The sequence below is a fragment of the Polypterus senegalus genome, chromosome 16 (assembly GCF_016835505.1).
Source record: "Polypterus senegalus isolate Bchr_013 chromosome 16, ASM1683550v1, whole genome shotgun sequence".
Lineage (NCBI taxonomy): Eukaryota > Metazoa > Chordata > Cladistia > Polypteriformes > Polypteridae > Polypterus > Polypterus senegalus.
In genome coordinates, this window is record NC_053169.1 from 38481854 (window position 1) to 38505228 (window position 23375).

Below are 23375 nucleotides of genomic sequence, written 5' to 3' on the forward strand. Positions count from 1 at the left end.
CTCTCTCTCTCTCTCTCTCTCTCTCTATATATATATATATATATATATATATATATATATATATATATATATATATATATATATACACACACTTCACTGCGGTGGGTTGGCGCCCTGCCCGGGATTGGTTCCTGCCTTGCGCCCTGTGTTGGCTGGAATTGGCTCCAGCAGACCCCCGTGACCCTGTGTTCGGATTCAGCGGGTTGGAGAATGGATGGATATACACTTCACTGATATAAACTTTAACAAAATGGAAAAATAACCAGACATTTACAACATAAATTATTTTTTCTGCTAAACAATATGTCAGTTTCTGTTCAGTTTTTGTGAATATGACATAAAGCCCCATGAATTTCTCCATCCATTTTCTAACTGAATCCATCTCGCACATGGTGGCTAAAAGGTGTGCATGAAAGACACCTCACTGCCAGTCCATCACAAGGCTCATGCACAAACACACCCACATTTAAACAGCAAAGCCAATGTGGATTTGCTTGTTTTAGGAAAAATTTAGTTTGAAACCAATTTAAACTCCAAATTAACTCTACCTTTAAAAGTATGATACTACAGGTATGTTTGCAATGATATGCATAAAACATTTTAAAATGTAGACTACTAATGGCTTCATATTTAAACAAGATTTTTGACAGCATTCTCTTGGCCTTTTCTTTGTGTTCTTTTGAAGTTTAAAATCTATTTTTTCCCAAATTTAACTGTACTTTGCCATTTTTGAAGTAATTCATACTAACATGCTTATATAATTTAACAGTTGTACACATAAATTTCTTTTCTGTCAGCATATATAATGTATGCATATCAGTTAGTTACTTTCGAATGTTAAGACACAAAGCATTTTTATTTCCCAGTTACCCTCAGCCACTAAGAGGGATGATTAAAATGGTTTGAACTAGAACTCTAAAGGAGATCCTATGATGCTGATTTTGTAATTGACTAGATATTAGACACTATGGACTAAAGAAACAATTTTCAACATTAAAAAATACAGACTTATAAAGGAACCAAAAACTAGCAATACTATGGACACAAAATGAGGGGAGCTGACATCTCAAGCCAGTCCCATATTTTTGGTATAATGTATGTGAGTAGTTTAGTGGAAGTATTAGAAAAATAACTTACTGTACTGCAGAATGAATGGAGTGTTTAGGGAGATGAGCAGGCATCACAGACTCCACCAAGAAGCAGGAGAAACAACATGTTTAGAGCATCTGTGGTACAATTTCTAGACTGACTGACTAATGCACAGATGCACATAACAGAGTTAATATTATTTCTGAGTTTTTATATTACAATTATACAAAATAACCCATTGCAGGAACTCTTTCAAATAGTGAGTTGGCTACAGGACAAGCAGTAAGCAGTAAATGGGGTTTAGAAGATGCTAACTCCAATCCAATGGCTAAATCCAATGCCATGATACAAAGTGACCCTTTTATTAATTGTCACTTTCCTTCACCATAATGCACTTTTTATATTATGGTATTTTGCTCCCCCAGTCAAAACTTAGCAGAGGAAAAAATGAACTTTTCTTCCAAATGCCTGTACTGACTATACTGAGAACACTTAAAGATAACGTACAAGTTCAACTGGATTTATTAATTAATTAATAATTAATTATAAAAAATAATTTATTGTACATTCAATATATTTAGCAGAAATATAGCAAGTGTTGGAAGCACTAAAATATATGGGAAACAATTGTTTTTGCTTGTTTTATTAATTTATTCCGGTTTTATTTTTTCATTTAAGGTTATTTTAATAGCTTTACTTGTATAGTAAAATGCCTGGAGTAATCCATACTGTACTCATATGCAACATGAAGAACTTACAGTACGTGAGTGTACTCCTAGTATTCTGAAGTCTAAACACACCTTTTTTCTTGCTTCTTTATAGTTTGGTTTAATACCAGGACTGAATTGACCCACCTAGTGTACAATACCCACGAACCCAGTTAAGAAGTGTCATTTTTCTAATGAGAACACGGTTGTCAGCACACCATGTGATTGAAAAATCTTAAGAAAATGTAATTGACATGCAATTTGTTTGTGGTTTACCAGTCTAAGTAGTTCAGACATTATATACATTATGCACATGCAAGTAATATGAGTGAGCGCATGAACGGTAGAGATTTTTTAAACTGTACAGTATGAGTTATTTCCATCAAATCTTTCAAGGCTTTGCCTGTGAAGTGAAGGGCTTATGTTTTCTGCTAAGTGCCATGTCTGGCAGGTACAGCTCTGAGGTTTCCAAAGCCCATTCTGTGTGTCAAAGGAGGCCGTGCATCTGGGCAGAAATATTTCTAGAGTAAACATTGACTTCTGTGTTGCATCTCAAGGCCCGCCGTGCAATGCGGTGTGGCTGCTGCATCAACACTTCAACAACAAATTATTTATATAGGCTGTCAAAGCCACACAATATAGGCAGCTGTACAAAAAGTAAGTGTGGTGGAGCAAGAACTATAAGTCCTTCATAGCGGGCCAACCTTCCTGAAGGTACACAAGCTGCTTAGAGTGAATTATTCAGTTCAATTAGTCTTAAGCTATTCTGCGCTGCTACTTGATCCAAGGGCTGAAGGAAATTACAGCGTGCAAAGAGAATGAAGAGGATCACTCCCAACCATCTGTGTCAACACCAATAGAGACTGGGAGATTTTTTGTGCATTATTTACAATGCTTTGGTAGGTATGCTGTAATAAGTGAAAGCCACAATGGCAAGCATAAATGGCATGAGACGGTAAAAGTTTCATGTTCGTTCAGTGATGTGCTGGCAACTGTTCAACTGAGCTGTCAGTTGTGAAGAAGAAGAATTCCTTTCTTTGATGGGGCGTGTGGCTGAACACAAAACAAGACAGGATGTGCTGTTTTCAAGTTAAGGGCAGGGCATCTTTGAAATAGTCACTAGCCATCCAACCAACAATTTTTTTCTTATGTTAGAACTGTTACTAGCTACGGCTGGGCACATTTTAGTTGCTTTTATTTGATATGATCAATAAGTACAAATGTTCAGGGGCAATATTATTATCAGACCAATCTTCTGATTGGTGCTATGAATGTTGGCATTTCTCGTTTCTTAAACAAAAAACTTTATTACACAGTCCATTTTAGTCACCTACTTCCTGGTAATGCTTTTTGGATGTTGACTACTGAATTATGTGTATTATTTCACCTGTTGTTAAGTTTTCTTTCATTCTTTACCTAGAAACTCAGAGACCTCTGGTCCACAAAGAAAAGTGCTTCATGTGCATCTTACAAAACACAGCACCCCAGGTCATGCTGGCAAGGGTGCCACCTCGTGAACTTACAATGTTTATGACTGTCCTTTGGGCTTAGAGTGAATAACTTGCATTTAGGATGAAAACAATTTATTAGGCTGTGTAATGTGCTTCACTGTTGGCAATGCGGTTATTTTCCTGTAAGCAATTTGAACATTAGAGCAATCTAGACAAGAACAGGCCATTCAGCCCAACAAAGTGTGCCAGTCCTATCCACTTAATTCTTCTAAAATAACACCAAGTCTAGTTCTGAAAGTCCCTGAAGTCTTACTGTCTACCACACTACTTGGTATCTTCTTCCATGTGTCTGTGGTTTGCTTTTTAAAGAAAAACTTTCTAATGTTTGCACAAAATTTACCCTTAACATTTTTCCATTTGTGTCCCCATGTTCTTGATGAACTCATTTTAAAATAAGTCTCAGTCCCTTTATAATTTTAAACACTGCAATCATGTCTCCTCTTAATCTTCTTTTGCTTAAACCTAAAAGGCTTATCCCTTTTAATCCTTCCTCATAATTCATTCACTATAGCCCTGGAATCAGCCTAGTCGCACTTCTCCGCACTTTTTCTAGTGATGCTGTGTTTTTGCACTGTTGGACTTTCCCTGTCAACCACAGTGCATTAGTACAACTTGCCTTGTGAAGGACTCAAAAGCCCAATTACATGGCTGAGGCTGCGCGCACCTCCAATTCATTACTAAGAGAATCAATGGGGTCTACTGTAAATGGCACCATGTATGTTGTCCTTTTGTTAGACAGCCTTCTTTGCATTTATTATTCAATATGTAACCCATACTAATCCCAAATTATTTTTCGTGGGATAGGAAGGCTAATTGAAATTAAAAGACAGCTTTCCTTGTTGTTAATATTAAATATTTGATACTTAGTATCTACTAGTCGAGAAACAGGGCAGCATGATGGTGCAGTGGGAATTCTGGTACCTCACGACAAGGAAACCAGGGGTTCACATCCTGATGCTCTCTGCGTCAAGTTTGCATATTATTCTCCCCATTTCTAAGAGGGTCTCCTCCACCTCCCCCACTCCGAAATCTTGCAGGTTAGGTGGACGGGTGATGCTAAAGTGGTCCTAGGGTGCATATTTGTGTTCATTCTGTAAAGGATAGGTACTCCATCCAGGAATTGTTCCAGACTTGCACCCAGCTTCCCCACGGCCCGACTCTGGTTAAGCAGGTTTGAAAAAATAGATTGATAGTCCAGAAATATTTTCTGCTGGGTGAAAATATTACACATCTTATCTAGCAGAATACTCTAAAGTGAGGTCACAATCCATAACCATGGTGATGGCTGCAACCGCTTCATAATGGCACCATTTGCATTCCTCAGGGCGTACCATTTGTGGGGCAAAGAATGATAATGTGGTAAATGTTTCTAATCATGCTGTAAAATTTAATACGCTTAAATTTGTAAAAGCTCATTGTCATGTCAATAATCCTTAAAGACTCTTTATAAAATAATGCCTGAAAGAAAGGATTATCCCACAAAGACATTTCCTAACCATATGCAGCAGCGCAAGTCACATCAAAGTTTACATTTGGTTAGTTCAATTTTCATTTAATTATTTAAACCATTTTTTTCTATTGTTGCCATCCCAAAGGGGTTTGAAACATTCATTAAATGAATCTGGTAAAGAAAGGCTTTCTAGAAAATTAGTAAACTAGTTGCAAGCGTAAGGGAAGGAAGGAGCTTACAAAGGGTAAACAGCGAAGAGGGGCTGGGAGGAATGCTGAAATACTTTCACCAGATTTGTAGATAACAGAGGGGCAGCCTAAGGTGATGTGGAGTGGTGTTCTTGTTAATAAACAGAATCCCTAAAAAATCAGCTGTGTGCTGTTCCAAGGTCAAGGCAATTCACTCAGGAGATGCATAAGTCTGCACGGGTCATCCTTTCTTGTTCTGGCAAGTCTGCCGCCTAATAAGAAGCATTTGCATGAAATTTCAAAGGTGACAATAGAATCAATATGAGTGAGATACTTTTTTTAAGTGGAAAAGGCTGCATGAAATAAACATGAGGGAATGATGTTTGCCACACAGTGTGTTGTATAAAATAAATTGTATTCTGTCTTGTTGACAAAGGTTTAATTAACGAAAAAGTTCCACTCAGCACTGGCTTGTGTTTTGGCTGTTCAGGGAGAGGTTTAGTAATTGTGATCATCTTTGTGGGCAGCCCAAGAGAATTAGGGCATGGGAAATTTTGGTTTCTGCTGTAAAGAAGCAGTGATTACAGTCAAAGCAAAAAAAAAAAAGAAACTGTGCCATTGGGAAGGGCTACCGCCTCACAAAGTAGCATCAGAAAACGCTTATTTCCTTGACTTTCAGTATTTGTAAAACACAGAAAAAAAACCTGTGTTTGATAATTTGTGGTTGTAATTAGTCATTAGTGCCACTCACGCTGAAAAAGCAGGCTTTCATTTGATGAGCAAATATAAATAAATACGGACCTCAAAGCCAGGTATGGAATGACTTATCAAGGAACTTAACACGTAGAGTTCTGTGATGTCAAGGAAACGAGAATAAATGAAGTGTTCTGTGACTCCAACATCTGTTTTGCAGATCCCGAAGCTTCAGTCAGAATATTATGCAGCTCCTTTTGAGTGCCTTTCTCATGGTGGACGTCCAGAGAGCAAATGATGAATATCTCTGTGGGTTTACATAGATTTTTTTTAGCAAAGTTCCCTATTTAATTTAGGGTTTCTGGCTTGTGTCGAATGTGGCTCTCCTCCTTGTCAGATTGTTTCCCCTGCATCAGAGGGTCTATTAAGTGATAATTTCCCAGACATGCCTTTCAGTCTACTTTAATCCCTCCTTCTGCCTACAGGGGCCATCGTAAAGCGTAATAGGATAATGGAGACTTACTGATTGACAAACACTCCCTTTCCCTCAAGGGCCAGGGAGGTCTCTATCAACTGGAAGAAAATGTTTTCAAAGAGCTGAAGGGGTTCATGAAAGATGCCATCCCGTATTTTATGCTGCTTTCAAGTTCATCTTCTAATGTTTGCTAATGCCCAACTGTCAGCCTGGCAGTTGTTTGCAAATATACACGTCTGCACTAGTAGACTTTTAAAAGCAGACCAGCACTGCTCCTTTTGCAGGTCCTAGTGTCAGACAACTGTGTCTGATGCTTTAATATTAAAGGATTATAATCTTTTTAACTTTAGGCATACATCCTCATTAGTGCCTTGTTGCCTTATGTGGGATTTTCTAAAAGGGTGTCAATTACTGCATAGTGTTTGGTCTGATTAATATGTGATTTAGTAAGTGAAAGTCACAGCTATTCATACTTTATGACACTTTTGGCAGATACTGCAGACTTGAAAATATTTCAGCATAAGAAGTTAAAGAAAACATGCACATGCTTGCAGCTTCTCACTGACTATCATTCTTTTAAGCTGCCATTTCTTATTTGAAACAGACCGATATTAAAAATATCACATTTAGTTGAAAAAAGACCTTTATATGTTTATTTTTTTTTATTTAATTAAAAAGACATACCAAACATTTAAAGTAAAATATTTAATTTCATTTCAAATATCGGACATTGGACTGCAATTTTACAGAAGTGCAATGGGGAAATATATCTATGTTCTTTCGCTCATCCCATACACTCCTCTAAATACCTTGGCTGTTTCACACTGTCATGCAAGCTAAAACACACACAGTGAAAACTTCAGAGACATTAAATAGACGGTCTACATGTGACTAAAACCTTAATAACATTCCAGAAATTAACGAAATTTTACAAAATGATAAATGTAAATGTACACCATACAATGTTAATACCATGCAGTGACCTGTAGCTTACAAATGCCCAAGCGTTTTCTTGATTCTCAGATACTCATGGTTTGGTGAAATGGTGTGAACTGTCTTCTTCTTCTTCCAGCTGCTCCCATTAGGGGTCGCCACAGAGTATCCTCTCCTTCCATATCTTCCTGTCCTCTACATCTTGTTCGTCACACCCATCACCTGCATGTCCTCTCTCACCACATCCATAAATCTTCTCTTAGGCCTTCCTGTTTTCCTCTTGCCTGGCAGCTCTATCTTTAGCACCCTTCTCCCAATATACCCAGCATTTCTCCTCTGCATATGCCTCAACCTTCCTTCTCTCTTTTATATCTGTAACTCTCTCCCCTTACCAGTCATACTGCCAACATTCAAAGTTCCTACCCTCAGTTCCACTCAATTTACCTTACTTCTCTCCTCCTGCCTCCAGAAACGTCTCCCCCCTCTTCTTCTCCTTCTTTGGCCAACAGTAGCCCAATTTCCGCCAGCACCCTGTTGGCTAACAGTACTGGTGGCGGCCGTTGTTAACCCGAGCTTCAAACCGATCCGGTATGGAAATCTGTATTGTTGTCCGCATATTGATCTGGCAAAATTTTACACCGGATGCCATTGTTAGGTGAAATTTTACTTTTACAATAAAAACAATTCTCACAATTTCAAATGGTAGTGTACAAATAAGACGTGAAGATGACAGGTAAATAAGTGTCTTGAGTGCATATGGATAAAGCCCCGGAGAAGCGCAGTACTAGTAGCAGGCCAATGAACTCTTCCAGGCTGGTTGGAGGCGACATAAAGATTCTGAATGCAGCTGTGGGTTTTATGAGTAATTCTTACAGTATATGCTTCTAGCCTATTTGTTGCTACAGTATCTACAGTATATTTTGATTTAGCTGGTTTAATCATCTTCATGGGTCATCTCTGAATTTATTTAATTGTAAATAATGTTGCATTCTCCCATATGTGTATACTATATCATGTTGTAGATGCTGATCAAGCAATATTTAATTACATTGTATTATAACATAATAATTAATTCCATCATATCAAACATTTCTTTTTTCTGTCCATTTTTTCTTTAGGCTGCCCTGGGGACAAAAAAACTGAGTTTCTAACCAGCGTTCTGGACGCCCTATCAACGGATATGGTTCATGCAGTGTCTGATCCATCTTTAGCAAGCAGGTGGGTAATGAGCTCTCTGGAATGACAGGGCTGTCCTCCCTCCTCCCTCTTTCCCTGCCTACAGGCAATCTCTGCAAGACATGTGTTTGTACAATAAACTCAAACATTTCCCATGGATGTACATATATAAACACAAAGAGAAAGGGAAAGACAGAGAGAGAGAGAGTCTTGTTAACTTTTAGTGTTCGCTGACTTCTAACAAGTCAGACTGGCTTAAAGGTTAATTACCCTTTTCCTTACCACAACTTGTACTTGCTTTACTTTTTTTTGTCATTTTATGGCACTGCAGTTTGCTTTTCGAATTTTTTACTGATACCAAGCACCTTTGCTAATTTCTTTCCACTTTTTTTTTTTAAACAACATATATCTTTGGATAGTTAAAATAAAGATAATTATGTATAAAGTACATATCTCTAGGTTGCTCTTAAACCTGTTTCTTTAGGTTTCAATAAAGTTTGGTGCTAGAATAAATTAATTAATGAATAATGACTGACAATGCTGAATTCCATACAAGTGTTACTGCATTTGCTCCCAGCAAGAAACAGAAAGGAAAGTGTGGGTATTAGCAATTCACAATTGTTTTAAACAAAGTAGCATATTATTTATTCTAAAAAATGTAATTGTGTAGCGTAAATGACAGCAGGTGTTTTATTTAATCATCAAACACTCTTAATAATGTCACCATTTCTGGAATGGATGGCCACATTATGTGCAGGTTTTTCCACAAGAATCAACTATCAGTGTTATTCTCCATGTAATTCAGCCAGTGATATGTATTCCAAATTTTTATTTAAATGAAAATATTCAGTTTACAGCTAAACAGCTATAACAGTCACTACTGCCGTCCTCAAAGAGCATGTTAATAATTATTAGGGGGCCAGAGAGTGGGGATGAGTTTGTTATATGTTGGTGAGATATGGAAATTAAAATGTCACTGTACACGTTGGAAATGCTACTTCTCCTTTTACTTTTGCTATCGTCTGTTGTATAGTATCACATATCTAGAGCTAGCAATCTTCTCCAAGCCAACCCCCTTGATGGAAGCCAGAATGCTCACTGCAGGATAAATGAGTTTGGTTAAGCCAACGTTACTGCAAGCCAGATCTGTAAACACCAGACAGTTTTAGGGTTCAATAGCCATTTTTTTTTATCGCTTTTATGTGAGCCGAGTCCTGCCAAAGAAAATGTTGATTTTGTGACTCAGCACACTATATATTCATCAGTTATTGCTACACATGTTCATACATTTTATTCTAAGTAATAGATGCCCCAGAAAGAAGAGATCCAAATCCCTGACACTGAGACTAGCCCACAACCATCTTTTATAGTGATAGCATGTTAGCCTCATATGACTGGCATTTGTAATTTACACAGAGCGGTGGCACCTCATACAGTACAAAAAGGCATCACAGCAAAATAATCTATCCATCCATTTTCTAAGTGCACCTATCCACAACAAGGTTGCAGGGAAGCTGGACCATAAGCCAGAAAGCATCGAGCGTAAGGCAGGAACACTCCATGCACACACACATGTCAGTTCTAATTTAGCACCATTCCATATAACCTGAGTGGGACACTGTGGAAACTGGGAGAACATGCAAACTCCACAGAGAGAGAATTCAGGACTCAAACCCCAATGTTCTTGTTGCAAGGCAGCAGGACTACCATTGTGCCACCATGCCCCCCCAGCAAAATAATGATTTATACAAATAAAAATCAAGACCCAACACAAAACATGAACAAAAAAGCCTAACAGGATATTTTATGAAATCTAGACATAATTACGACAAACATAAATAGCCAAAACATAATCTTAAATTTAGACATACATTCATAGAAGAACATATGGGCCACATAGGGTTAACAGTTGACCTGTATGTGCTTGGAGTGTGGAAGGAAACAAGAGCATCCATGGAAATCTCTGTGAACGCAGAGAGAATGTCAGTGCAGTCACTTACCAGGAAAAAGTTTTTCATTAAAAATGAAAGAGTGGAGAAAATAAATATTTGCATGTTGTCACAAGAACGAGACATGGACAGATAAAGGTTTGGGGCAGCCACCTGTATAATGTGGTATCCTGGCTGCAAAAGTCATTTTAACAAATAATCAGCACTGAAGTGCATTCAACTGAGTCCAAAACAAGACTGAGGAAACAAAGGAAAAGGGGCAGGCTTTAAAGGGGGAGACAGGAAGTGAGGTCATATGGATCCGGCACGTGGTCTTCCACCATTGGTTCATAGCCGGACGTGACATCAGAGGGACTGGAGCTGGTGTGGCCGACTTCCATTGGCTCAGTCCCGGAAGTGATGTCAGGAGAGCCAGGTGAAATCCCTCGGGAATGGTCTACAGGCAAGGGAGAAAAAGAGTCAGTGCACTCTGCCACACCCCATCATGCCTCCGAACTGCCTTCACTCAAGCCCTTTAGCTGCCTCCCATGCGCACGTGTGTAACAATGTCTAAATGCAAAAATCCTGTCCAAATTCAGCCTGTTCTGAACATGGCTCATTAACATTAACTTTTATACAGAAATAGACATTTACATTTGACCTTTATGTGCTATTTTTGTGAAAGAAAATGATCACTTCTCAAAAGGTTAATGACATAACCAAAAAAAAAAACTATCAGTGAAACACATAAAATATTTTTCTAATTTTTGTAACATTAATTGATCTGTCTTCAGTTTTCGTTTATATGGATTATTTTTATCAAAGATTGCACGTGGGGGAAAAAAAAGAGAAAAAACATGTTCTTTTATCTTACTTTCAGTAATGAGCCACTGCAGAAAATCTCTGTGGGTCTGCCAGAAATCATTTTTAAATTTAAAATATTCTAATTTATTACAACATATCACAAAATACTGTATTATAGACTAAAAATATATAGTGATTATAAAAAGATATGATAAGTTAAATTTCTCAAAAGCAATACACAATGTGTGTGTGTTCGTGTGTATCTGTCTAGGTTTACACACAAAACACAGTTTATTCTTGTAGTATTGTTTATTTATTAATTATTGTATTATTTATTTGTATTACTTGTCTTATTATTATTATTATTACCAATAACTGCGCACTGCACGATAACATGTAGTGAATACACTTGACTCGAGCATTTTTCATCTTCTTTCTCTGCAAGTTTAGCATTTGTTTGCTCATAGGTTTATGTGCTTGCTGTTTCCTGAGCAGCTCTTCTTTTCTCAACCCCAGTGGCCTGCTTCTTCTATTCTTTCGTCAACATCTTTTCACATTGCTATTACTTAGTACTTTTTCATTAATTTTTCACTTAAGCTGGGACTATTCAATCTGCATCAAGAATGATTTAAGATAGGAAGAAGTAGGGAAAGTGATGGCAAAGGGATGAGAACAGTGCTCGTACGCATGCATCGCACGGCCGCCCTGCTGGCTGCTGCCTAGAGTTGATTGTACAATAAAATAAAATTAAAAAAAAGAGGAATAACCTTGGACATCAATCATTATCCCGAAAGCGGATAGTAGACGTCACCTACTGTAGTATAGGGTGGTCCAGATCTAATTATGCAATTTTCATTACTCTATAACTTATTAAGTTTATTACAAAGAAAATCACCCAAAAAATCCCGGACCATCGAGAAGTGTGCAAACTGACGACATGAAGAATCATCTTCACGCCAAACTGGAATCGTCCCCACATAAATCAAAGTCATCCAGACGATCTGGATCTGCATAATTAGATCTGGACCACCCTGTATATGTGTTCCAAATTTCAGGTCAATCGTTCAAACGGTTTGCGAGCTACAGGTGATTTAAAATCCTGGACGGATAAACAAACAGCCAAGGTAACATATTATATATAAAGATAATTAATGTGTGCTTGAGTGTAGCAAGTAGATTACAAGCATGTGTAAATAATGAAGGCCAGCCATTTGAGCACTTAGAAGATTGTACCTTAAGTGCACTGTGCCATTGTGACATTCTTTTGAGTTAATAAAGTTAATAAAGCTATTGAGTTAATAAAGCAGTTGTAATAATCATAACTGCATGTCTTTTTCCTTACGAAGAACTGTAAACTTACTTTTGCCTACCCCTGTACACATACACACACACTGTTTGTACTACCCGTCCAAGACAGGTTGATGTAGACCTCAGTGTTAACATTTGCAGTGCAACATGAAATGCACACGTCTCTGTTATATGCCATTTGCTATAGAATTCGTAAAAGCAGTATTACTGTTTGTGATGTGCCATCGGTTGGAATGACAAATGGAATGCACTTTATTACAAAAAATGTCTGTGATGTGCCATCTTTTGGAATGACAAAGATATAGCAACCAGATGGACGCACAGACACTTTTCCATTTATTAAGGTGAAATATATATATATATATATATATATATATTTGACAATCAACCTAACCAGCATATATTTGAGGTACCAGTGCTAATTATTGTGTCATCCCAAAATTAGCTTTTGCCAGCAATAAATATATGTGGATTCAGAGTTTTCTTTTTTTTTTTTTTTATAAAAAAAATTACTTAAGCTGATTTCTATAATCTAAAATAACTATATCAATACTGTACATTTATTTTTCCTGTTATTTTTACTTTTATAATATACTGGGAACAGATCACTAACAGATGCATTACATTTAGGAACAAAATCATATGAGATTGCAATCCATGGTAGAATTTAAGTACATTTCATTAATCAAAAGCACAGATACATTGTTTTTTATTAGATAAAGTTTCATAACAGTGCACAATGATTATAAAGCTGAAATACTTTACGCAATAAATTATCTAAATTCAATAACACTGGTAAGTCAACTAAATCATCCTAAAGTGGAGTATTAGTAAAAGAAATTAAAACAAGATGGACGACTCAGGAAATTGCCTATGTCCTTAAGTGCTGTTTTATGACATGGTACAAATTTTAGCAATGTATTATTTACTGCTTATTTTGTTTCAATCCCATTATATAACATGCTGGAACAGAGACTCCAGTACAGGTCACAGCAGTGAAGGTGAAGGGGCCAACATAGAGGCTGCTGAATACAAAACAGCTTTCCTGTGCACCTAACAAAGATGTCAGTGTGTTCTGGCTTCTCATTGCTCCCAAATGCTAATTTGTTAATGAACTTTTAAAATTCTTATTAAATTTCTTTCAGTTCTTTATCTTCATGTACTTTCACTGGTATGTTCCCTTGCATTTTCTTTTTGTATCTTTATTGAATTTATTAAAAGCATGTAACGATCCATACAATCAAGTCAAACTTAACAAAACTGAATTAAATTCAACCCCCACCTATGAGAAAGAAAGGAAGGCCAAGAGCCACAGTAAGACTTTGAGAGTAGTAAAGAGGGAAAGAGGTCTTTCTCCTCAATATAAATGCTTACTCTAAAATGGTATTGATTAAATTCTGTCAGGTTTTTAAAAAGTTTTGTACAGATCCTCTATGTGAGAACTGGATTTTTTCCAGTTTCAAATAGTATATAACATCAGTTACCCACTGACTTAAAAGAAGTGTGCTAGGATTCTTCCAGTTGAGCCAGATAAGTCTATGTGCTAATCGTGAAGTAAAGGTAATTACAGTTTGTCACTTTAAGCCCATCAGGGAGTACCCCAAACACAGCTGTTAATGGATTAGTAGTGTTTGTGACACCAAGGCTGTCTGATAGGTATTTACATTTTTTTGTCCAGAATGATGTTAATTTGGTGCAAGTCTAAAACATGTGGCCTAGTGAGGCAGGAACTTGATTGCAATGTTCGCAGGTGGGAGGGAGGGAAAATTGGGCAGCTTTGTTTTAGCCGAGATTCTAATTTGGAGATAGTGGAAAAATTGTGTTGATGGGAAGCTAAATTTAGAGTGAAATTGTTTGTAGGATGCAAAGACATTATTTATATACAAATTTCTAAATGATTTAATTCCATATATTTTTCAAACATTAAAAACTGTGTAAGTTTGAGAGGGTGGAAAAAGGTGGTTATCATGTAGAGGTGCCACAGATAAAATATTCTCTAACATGAAGTGCTTCCTACATTGGTTCCATATTCTGAGTGAATGGAGAACAATTGGGTTGTTCGTATATTGAGGATACCTTGTATTTACTGGTGTGCAAAGCATGGAATATAAAGAAGTACTGCACAATTTCATTTCTATTGTGGACTAAGTTAGTGTATGTTCATCTACTTGTGTCAATGTCCAGGTGTCTATAGCTTGTATAATTGCCACCCAGTAATAAAACTGAAAATTAGGTAGAGCCATGCCGCCTTATGATTTAGGATGTTGTAGGGTTGCCCTTTGGACGCGTTGAGAGTTTGAATTCCAAAATAAATGAGGGTATGATTAAATTTAATTTCTTAAAAAATTATTTGTTAACGTATATGGGGATGTTTTGAAATAGAAACAGAAACTTCATCTTGATAGTATTAATTGCATTTTCACTTGAGGCAAGTGGTGCTTCTTTTCTAGTGTTTGGTTGCGCACCATTTTTCTACTTGGCCTTTGTTCAGACTATGCCTTGCCATATTTTGTTATATAACACAGAGCATATTCAGATTGTTCCACAGATTCTGAGTTTGATACAGATCTATTTGAAAGTAGGCAATTTCGACACAGGGCTGTGTTTCCTGAAAGCATCATAACATTAAGAACATCATAAAATCCTTCTTAAGATTGTTTATTTACAAGTGTTTCTCAAACCACACTGCAATTAAAGTAGCATGCTACATTCTTTGTAATCTACATGCTCCTCTACCCAGCTTTAATGACTTTTTGTCTTTGATTTTGGTATTTTGTTTTTGGATATGATGATAGAGCGGTTTGACCTCCTGGTTCGATATTTGTACATTTTAATTTAGGTCTTGCTTCCTAATTCATCTCACAAAAAACTCTCTCTTCCTTTTGAGATAGTACTTAGATAATGCCCAGTAAGGAACAAAGCTACAGAGCTAGGCATAAAATCATAGAGCATACGCTTGTTGAACAGCAGGGTATGTGGAATTTGTAGATGATGGAAAAGCAATTACAAATTTTGAGATATCAAAAATGTTAAGATGGGTATAACTACATGAATAGATCTACAACAAGAGTTCCTGAGTGTTGAGCCACAAAGCAAAATGAATCCTCACTGAAAGGGAGGCTAACGTCAGGAGATCACAATATTGGAGTAGTTTACATGATCCAAGAATCACAAGCAAATAATTTAGTGTGTTGAAGCAAATAGATTTGTAAGTTAGAAATTATGTATTGAAGATAATTTGTTATTCAACATTAAGTCAGTATAGGTGATTTAACTGAAGGGTAAAGTGGTCACAGCGTTTTGTCCAGGTCAAGAGTCTGATAGCCGCAATCTAAACCTCCTGTGAAATGTTGAAACTACTTGCAAAAAAAACAAAACTCAAACACCTTGAATCTTTTACTGTGTGTGCTATGTGATTTAATTTAAAAGGGTTCAGTATACGCCTCAAATATAATGGTGTCACTAATATTTAATATATCAAAGGATATATTTATCATAATAAGAACCAAAAGCTGGAGGTTTATGATGACATTGAATAGGTAATACTTTCAAATGTTATGAAATTTTCTTAAACTAGAACTGCTTCTTCCAATTTCAGAATTTCTGAGCCAGATCCCAGTCATACTCTGGAGGAGAGAGTGGTTCATTGGTATTTCAACCAACTGGACAAAAATGCAAGTGGAAACATTGGCAAGAAGGAGATCAAGCCTTTCAAAAGATTTTTGCGCAAAAAGTCAAAGCCTAAAAAATGTGTGAAGAAATTTGTGGAATATTGTGATATGAATAATGACAAAGCTTTAACCGAGCAAGAGCTAATGGGATGCCTTGGAGTGACCAAGGATGATGGTAAGACAATTTGGATATACTGTATGCCATTAATTGTTTTTTTTGGTCTTTCTTTCTTATTCTCTTTTTCTTCTGTATTAAAGGAGTTTTCTTACATAGTTCAATTGGAGCATTTTTTTTTTAAAATCTGTAGTCCAATTCATTTAGGTCGATGTTACTTGCCAAGCACTCTCTGGTGTGGACCAAAATAACTAGACCGAGACCCTTTACAAACGGTGGTCTTGGTACAGTTGTGAGCAAATCTTGGAATGTTTTATGTGGGGTATGAATGTTATCCAACATGGCAACTAACCTAATTCCAGAAAATACTGTGCATTAATGGAAACACATCTGAGAGCTGTGGTAGACACACTACACCATAACTGCCAGTAAGCAGGCAATTTCAGCAAAAAATATTCATACATACACAGCTGGGATAAAAAGCTTGTACAAGTACCAGCCAATCAGATCAATACTAGCCCATGATTCAGTCTCAGAGACTCTTTATCTATTTCTTGATTGGACAGCAGAAAAAGTGTATATTTACATGTGATTGGGTCATTCATGCCACATACAGGACTGGCAAGAAATGAACAGCAGTGCTATATATGATCAACAATCAAACCCCTAAATCTAGTATTGTAAGAGTGTTACAAGCAAGTGGAGGATCCTCTCAATGCAAAGCGTTATTCAGTTGCTGTATATTTTGCAATTTACGGTTTTACTTATGTCCTCTCCTGAGAACTCCTCTCACCAACAAAACTTATTTCCAGATGTTCAGTAAAATGTTATAAGAAATGAGTAAAATGTTTTAGAAGTTTTACTTATTATAAAATATTTCAGCTATGAAACTGAACCTATAACTTTGCACTAATTACTCCAGTTGCAGAGTGTAAATCAAGTGATTTGACTTAATGAAGCTGTAACCATACTTCATCAAAGCAGGAATGTGATATAACATAAGGCATAATGCAACAGAATCATTCCTTCTGTCAATTTAAATTATGGAATAACTGCAGAAAGTACACAGGATAAGAAAATATTATGATCAATGGTAATAGTCACAAGATTTTTGCAAGAATCTGATTCAGGGTCATAGATGACTGTTGCTTATCCAGGAACCATTGGACAAAATGCCGGAACTACTTCTGGAAAGGGGAGCTTTCCATTGCAGGACACACTCATGGACATATCCATACTCCTGCTTTGGTGTAGTGGCTGAACCATGCAGCAAAGTGGGAGCTGAGTAGACAGCTCAGCTGACATCACCAGGAAGTGTTCCACTTGTAGTATATATATCAGTATATCAAAGGATATATTTATCAGAATAAGAACCAAAAGAGGGAGGTTTATGATAACATTGAATAGGTAATACTTTCAAATGTTCTTGGCCAAGGCCAAGAATTCTTCTTTGGTTAATGCTGCAAATAGGCTGCTTCTGAGAGCTGTTGTAATCCAGACGTCACAGTTTGGCAGCTGACCACCGGAGGTTATCACAGTGCAAATTTGTGAACTGAGTTTGCTCGTGGTGCAACTCCACAGTAATACACGTTTGCACTGTGGATAGGTGGAGTGTGGTGGCGAAGCCATGCAAGAAGGGGGGAGCTGAGTAGACAGCTCAACTGACTTCTCCAGGAAGCGCTCCACGTTCACTTTTCAGAAGCAGTATTTCCTCAGCCAAGGCCAAGGAGACTTCTTTAGCTAATGCTACTAAGATGCTGCTTCTGTGGGCCATCAAAATCCAGGCTTCAAAGGTTTGCAAATTGCCGCCAGCGATTACCACAGTGCAAATCTCTGAACTGAGACAGCTCATGGTGTGAGTCACCAGCAATACATTTGGAATCACCAATTCAATAGCATGTGTTTTTGAGGATACATATAAATTAAACACTGAAAACTACCATTAAGTTCAACACTTGTTCTAATATGATAAGATGATATTTAATTAAGGGTGTTTTCTTAATTTAGGAGTTATTTTACAATAAACATCTTACTGTTACATAATGCTATGTTTAATGTTGATTTTCTTTTTATTATTTTATTTAGGACCTAAAAATCCTGGAGAAAGTACTTCAAATAAACAGGCAAGTATCTCTACAGTTATACTTTTGATTGACTATCAATTAGAAGCAATCAGTTTATGAATTAAACCCACCTGGAATTGGTACAGTCTTAAATCATGAAGGATTTATAATGAAAAGGAATTTCTTGTTAATTTTTAGAAATTAAATGAACCTGATTTGATATTGGATAAGAAAGTATAATTAATTTTATTGAATGGAAATGTTAGAAACTTTTTTAACATAAGTATAGATAAAAGTTGAGTGGATTGTCAGATGTTGCCAGAAACTCTTGTCTTCAAATGACCAGTCTTGGCAAGTGAGGGTAACTGGTCATTTAGCACATATTGAAAAACTGGTGGCATAGTTTATTATTTATAAAACTACATTCATCCCCTCATTAGCTGAGCTCATTCATCCCTCCATTTTCAAATCCTTCTAGTCCATGCCAATGTAGTGGAGAAGGAAGCTCTAAAGAGCACATCACAATAGACAAATCGACAGACAAGTAAAAAGCTGGCAAGCTGCATTTGCTTGGAATGTGAACGAAAAACAAGAATGGGCCACACAGGCACAGGGAAATCATGCAGTCTTCACACCGGCAGCTATTAGTCGAAAATAAGATTTAGACATGGTCTTGTGGAGCCACAAGAGTGAAAGCAGTTCATTTTTTATCTATATCATGGCCTTTGTCTTTTTAAAACTGTGTCTTTCGGCTTTTGTTTAATGGAGTATTTATGCATGCTTGAAAGTCACATATTAAAGAAGAAGTTTATGTCATGACTCACCTTCAAATAAAAGACTCCTACTTGACTCTTATTTACCCTCTTGTTGCCTGATTCGTGACATCACCTGAAACGTTGGAGCTTATCCATATCAATATATATCAAATCACCAGGATCAAACAAATCACCAGGACCAGATAATATTTACCCTCGAGTTCTTAAGGAGGCTAGCGAGTACATATATAAACCCTTGACGCATATTTTTAGGAAATCACTGCACACTGGAGAAATTCCAAAGGACTGGAAAATGGCAAATATCATCCCTTTATTTAAAAAGGGTAATCCAACATATCCAACAACTATAGGCCAGTAAATTTAACATGCATCATAGGTAAATTACTGGAAGGAATTATGAAGGATAAGATTGAGCAAACCTGGCAAGAGCAGGTGTTTTACTGAACATTTAGCGGGTTCAGAAGAGCAACATAACATTCTTGAATTCTATGATGAAGCAACAAAAGGATACGATCAAAGTGGAGCATATGATATTTTTTATCTCGACTTTCAGAAACCATTTGATAAGGTGCCACATGAGAGGTTGGGCATCAAATTAAAAGAAGTGGGAGTTCAGGGTGATGTTTTTAGATGGGTGCAAAATTGCCTCGGACACAGGAAGCAGAGGGTGAATTGACTGATGTTAAGAGTGGTGTTCCATAGGGGTCAGTGCTAGGGCTGTTGCTATTTTTAAAGTATAGAAATGATTTGGATAGGCGGTCCAAGGAGATTATGCAGAAGCTTTATAACACATTGGTTAGACCTCACCTGGACTACTGTGTGCAGTTTTGGTCTCCAGGTTACAAAAAGAGCATAGCAGCACTAGAAAAACCCAGAGAACAGTGACTAGGCTGATTACAGGGCTACAGAGAATGAATTATGAAGAAAGATTAAAAGAGCTGAGTCTTTTCAGTTTAAGCAAAAGAAGATTAAGAGGAGATATGACTGATGTGTTTAAAATTATGAAGGGAATTAATGCAGTGGATCAAGACAGTGAGTTTAAAATGATTTCTTCAAGAACGCGGGGACACAGTTGGAAACTTGTTAAGAGTAAAGTTTACACAAACATTAGGAAGTTTTTCTTAACACAGTGAACCATAGACACTTGGAATAAGGTATCAAGTAACTGGGTAGACGATATGACTTTAGAGACTTTCAAAACTCGACTTGATGTTAGTTTATAAAAATTGATAGGACTGGCGAGCTTTGTTAGGCTGAATGGCCTGTTCTCATCGAGATTGGTCTAATGTTCTAAAATCGCAACCTATCTGCAACTTTACACAGTTTTTTATGGATCATTTTATTTGATTATTTAGCCTTTGCTCCAATGTTTTTCAAAAAATCTGGCCTCATATGCGACAATGACTTTACTTGGCTTGTATTTTTTTCCTGTTCCTTTTTGTTTTCCTTTAAATTAACTGACTTTATGAACCTTTCCACACATATTCACTGCATTTCCAAGTTCACTTGCATCAAGTCTTACAATGTCAGATCCTTTTTAAACAAATAACTCTATTTAGCCCAAACCTTGCTGTTGTGGTACAACACATCCATGTCTAAGAGGTATCATACGCCAGTATTTAAAAAGCAGGGCATGAAAACAGATGAGTGCTAAATTCATCTATAAATTTAGCAATGTAGGTCAAAAATGATGCAAAGATCTAGCAAGAGCTGAGGCATGAAAGACCTGATAACTTTCATTCTTGAGTACTTACAGATATTAGTGAGTGTGTATATAAACCCTTGGCACACATTTTACAAAAGTCACTGAGCATTACGGAACTTCCTAAGGAATTGAAAATAGCAAATATTATCCCATTATATAAAAAGCCCGATTGGGCAGATCCAAGTATGTATAGGCCAGTAAGTTTAATGTGCACCACAATTAAATCAATGGAAGGGATTATTAAGAAAAAAATTGAGCATCACATGGCAGGAACAGGAGTTTCAGTGAATAGTCAGCATGGATTCAGACAAGGAAAGGTCTTGTTTTACTATCCATCCATCCATACATCATCCAACCCGCTATATCCTAACTACAGGGTCACGGGGGTCTGCTGGAGCCAATCCCAGCCAACACAGGGCGCAAGGCAGGAAACAAACCCTGGGCAGGGCGCCAGCCCACTGCAGCTTGTTTTACTAATATACAGTAATTTTTTGAGCAACCAACAAATGAATACATTTGGAGACAGCATTTAACCAAGTTCCACATGAGTGGCTCGGCAGCAAACTGAAAAAAATGGGAATACAGGGTGTGTTGGTGTGGGTGCAAAATTGCCTGAAACATAGGAGACAAAGAACTATGGCATGAGGAATCTTATCACAGTTAGATGATATTAAGAGCTGTGTCTCTTAGGGGTGGGTCTGCACGGGGGCCACTATAATTTTTAATATACATAAATGATCTGGAAAAAAATATAAATAACCTGTTAACTAAGTTTGGAGATGATAGCGAGCTAGTTGGGGCAGAAGATAAACCAGAATCCCTTGAACGATTATAGAGGGATTTGAACAGCATAAACGCTTGGGCAGATTTGTGGCTGATAAAGTTTTATGTAAATAAATGTAAGGTATGCAAGACTGGAATATACAATGGAAGGACAGAAACTTGAATGTACCCCTTATGAAAAGGACCTAGGAGTCATAGGGGACTGATCACAATCAGCATCCAGACAGTGTACAGAAGCCATTAAGAATGATAGGAGATATAGCATGTGTGTGAAGTACAAGTGAAAGGAGTTTTATAACAAAAACTTTTATAAACAAAAAGATATAGCAACACTAGAAAAGGTCCAGAGAAGATCAAACAGGCTGATTCCAGGAGTTACAACGAAAGGTTAAAGACATTAAATTATAAGTTTAAACAAAGGGAGATTAATAGGTGGCAAAACTGGTTTTTAAAATTATGAAAGAAATTAGAACAGTGGATCCAGGCTGTTAACTTTAAAATGAGTTCAACAAGAACTTGTTCAGAGCATATTTCACAGAGAACCATAGACACATGGAATAAAACTGCTAAGTAGCATGGTAGACAGTGTGAACTTTGAGGACATTGATAACTCAACTTAATGTTATTTTGGAGAAATTAGGTGGAGAGGATTGGTGAGTGTTTTTGAATGGTCTGATCTTATCAACAGTTTTTAAGGTGCTAATCTCTGGAAAAAGAAACAGGAGCCTTTTAGTAACATGTTTGAAAGAAGGGACATCAGAAAGATACGTCTGGGTGCACAGTATGTCATTGGCTGTGGTTACTGGATAGATTTATTCTTCACGCACTCTGCATTTATGTAGTCAGGGAAGGCTTTTTTGCAGAACACTGCTTGATCAATGAAACTTTTCCTTACACTATCGACCAATTAGTAATTGCAGCATGACTCGTTTGAACTTTCCTGTAACTTCTACATCCCAAGCACTTAATCGTTAGGTTTTCTTCTGCAATGGCAGGAATTAAATGCTCAGAAAACTGGAAAAGCTTTATTACATTTTCCTTTACTGACAGCTTCTCATCAAATTAGACAGCAATTCCATACTTTTTCACTTCATTGGTTCGTCTTAAAGCACTTAACTAACTTAAAGTTACCACAATATATTAAGTTTGCATATATGGCATTGATAAGTTTTATGATACTTTCTTAAATTTGGTAATACTCTATGTCATAACTTGACTTTCTCTAAATACACAGCATACTGAATTTATCTTCATTTCCTTTGTTGCAGCAGGCCTCAAAGAAGCAAGGTTAAAAGGATGATCTGCTTGCGGCCCAATATCTGCTTCTGGGAAACTTCCTTACCAAACGGAAATGAAACCCATAGTATTTGCACTTTGTACTTTAAAATGTAAATTCACTTTGTAGAAAAGAAATATTTAAACAGACTTTTGAATCTGTGAAAGACCTGTAGGTAGACTGTTCATTTGTTTTGTTTTGTGTTTTTTATCATATCACATACAATGTATGTGCCCTTTTTGTCTTAAAAAATATTCTTTTCTAAGTTGTACAAGTTTTCATTTATTGTATTGTTTTATTTTGTATTTTTGTTTAATTTTTGTAAGACTGCTAACACAATGAAAAGAAGTCATGCTCATGCACACTACTAAAACCATTCCTTAGACAGTTTAATACAAAGGCATTGTGCTTATGTTAAAAACAAAATCAACTAAGCTTTTTTGTACAATTACTTCAGATTCAGAAATTTGTGAATTGTCAAAAACACAGTTTCATATACAGTACAATAAACTGAATCATAACAAGATTGGATTTTCTTTTCTTAAATCCTTTGCTTTTGTCTCATGAATGTTTTATCAGAGCATTTTATTCATAATCTTGACTTTTATTTCCACTGCTTGGTGAGATTAGTCACAGAAAAATGTAGAGGGAATGCTATGTATCATCATGTCAGTCACTAAGTATGGTGCCAAGCCCCAAAGCATGTTACTGCACTCAAGGCAAA

General features: G+C 36.7%; 1 protein-coding gene across 4 annotated transcripts in view; it reads left to right on the forward strand.

Annotated features, from left to right (window-relative positions):
- Window positions 1-23182, forward strand: part of smoc2 (SPARC related modular calcium binding 2) — a 220189-nt gene extending 197007 nt beyond the window's left edge. For 3 of the 4 annotated variants that reach the window (XM_039738219.1, XM_039738221.1, XM_039738222.1), the window contains 4 exons: window positions 8165-8264; window positions 15861-16108; window positions 18134-18171; window positions 22644-23182. In XM_039738219.1, the coding sequence (XP_039594153.1) occupies window positions 8165-8264; window positions 15861-16108; window positions 18134-18171; window positions 22644-22667 (410 nt within the window). In that variant the 3' untranslated portion in view covers window positions 22668-23182. The remainder of the gene's footprint in view (window positions 1-8164; window positions 8265-15860; window positions 16109-18133; window positions 18172-22643) is intronic. The other variant, XM_039738220.1, reaches the window with a different exon arrangement.
- The last annotated feature ends 193 nt before the right edge of the window (window positions 23183-23375 follow it).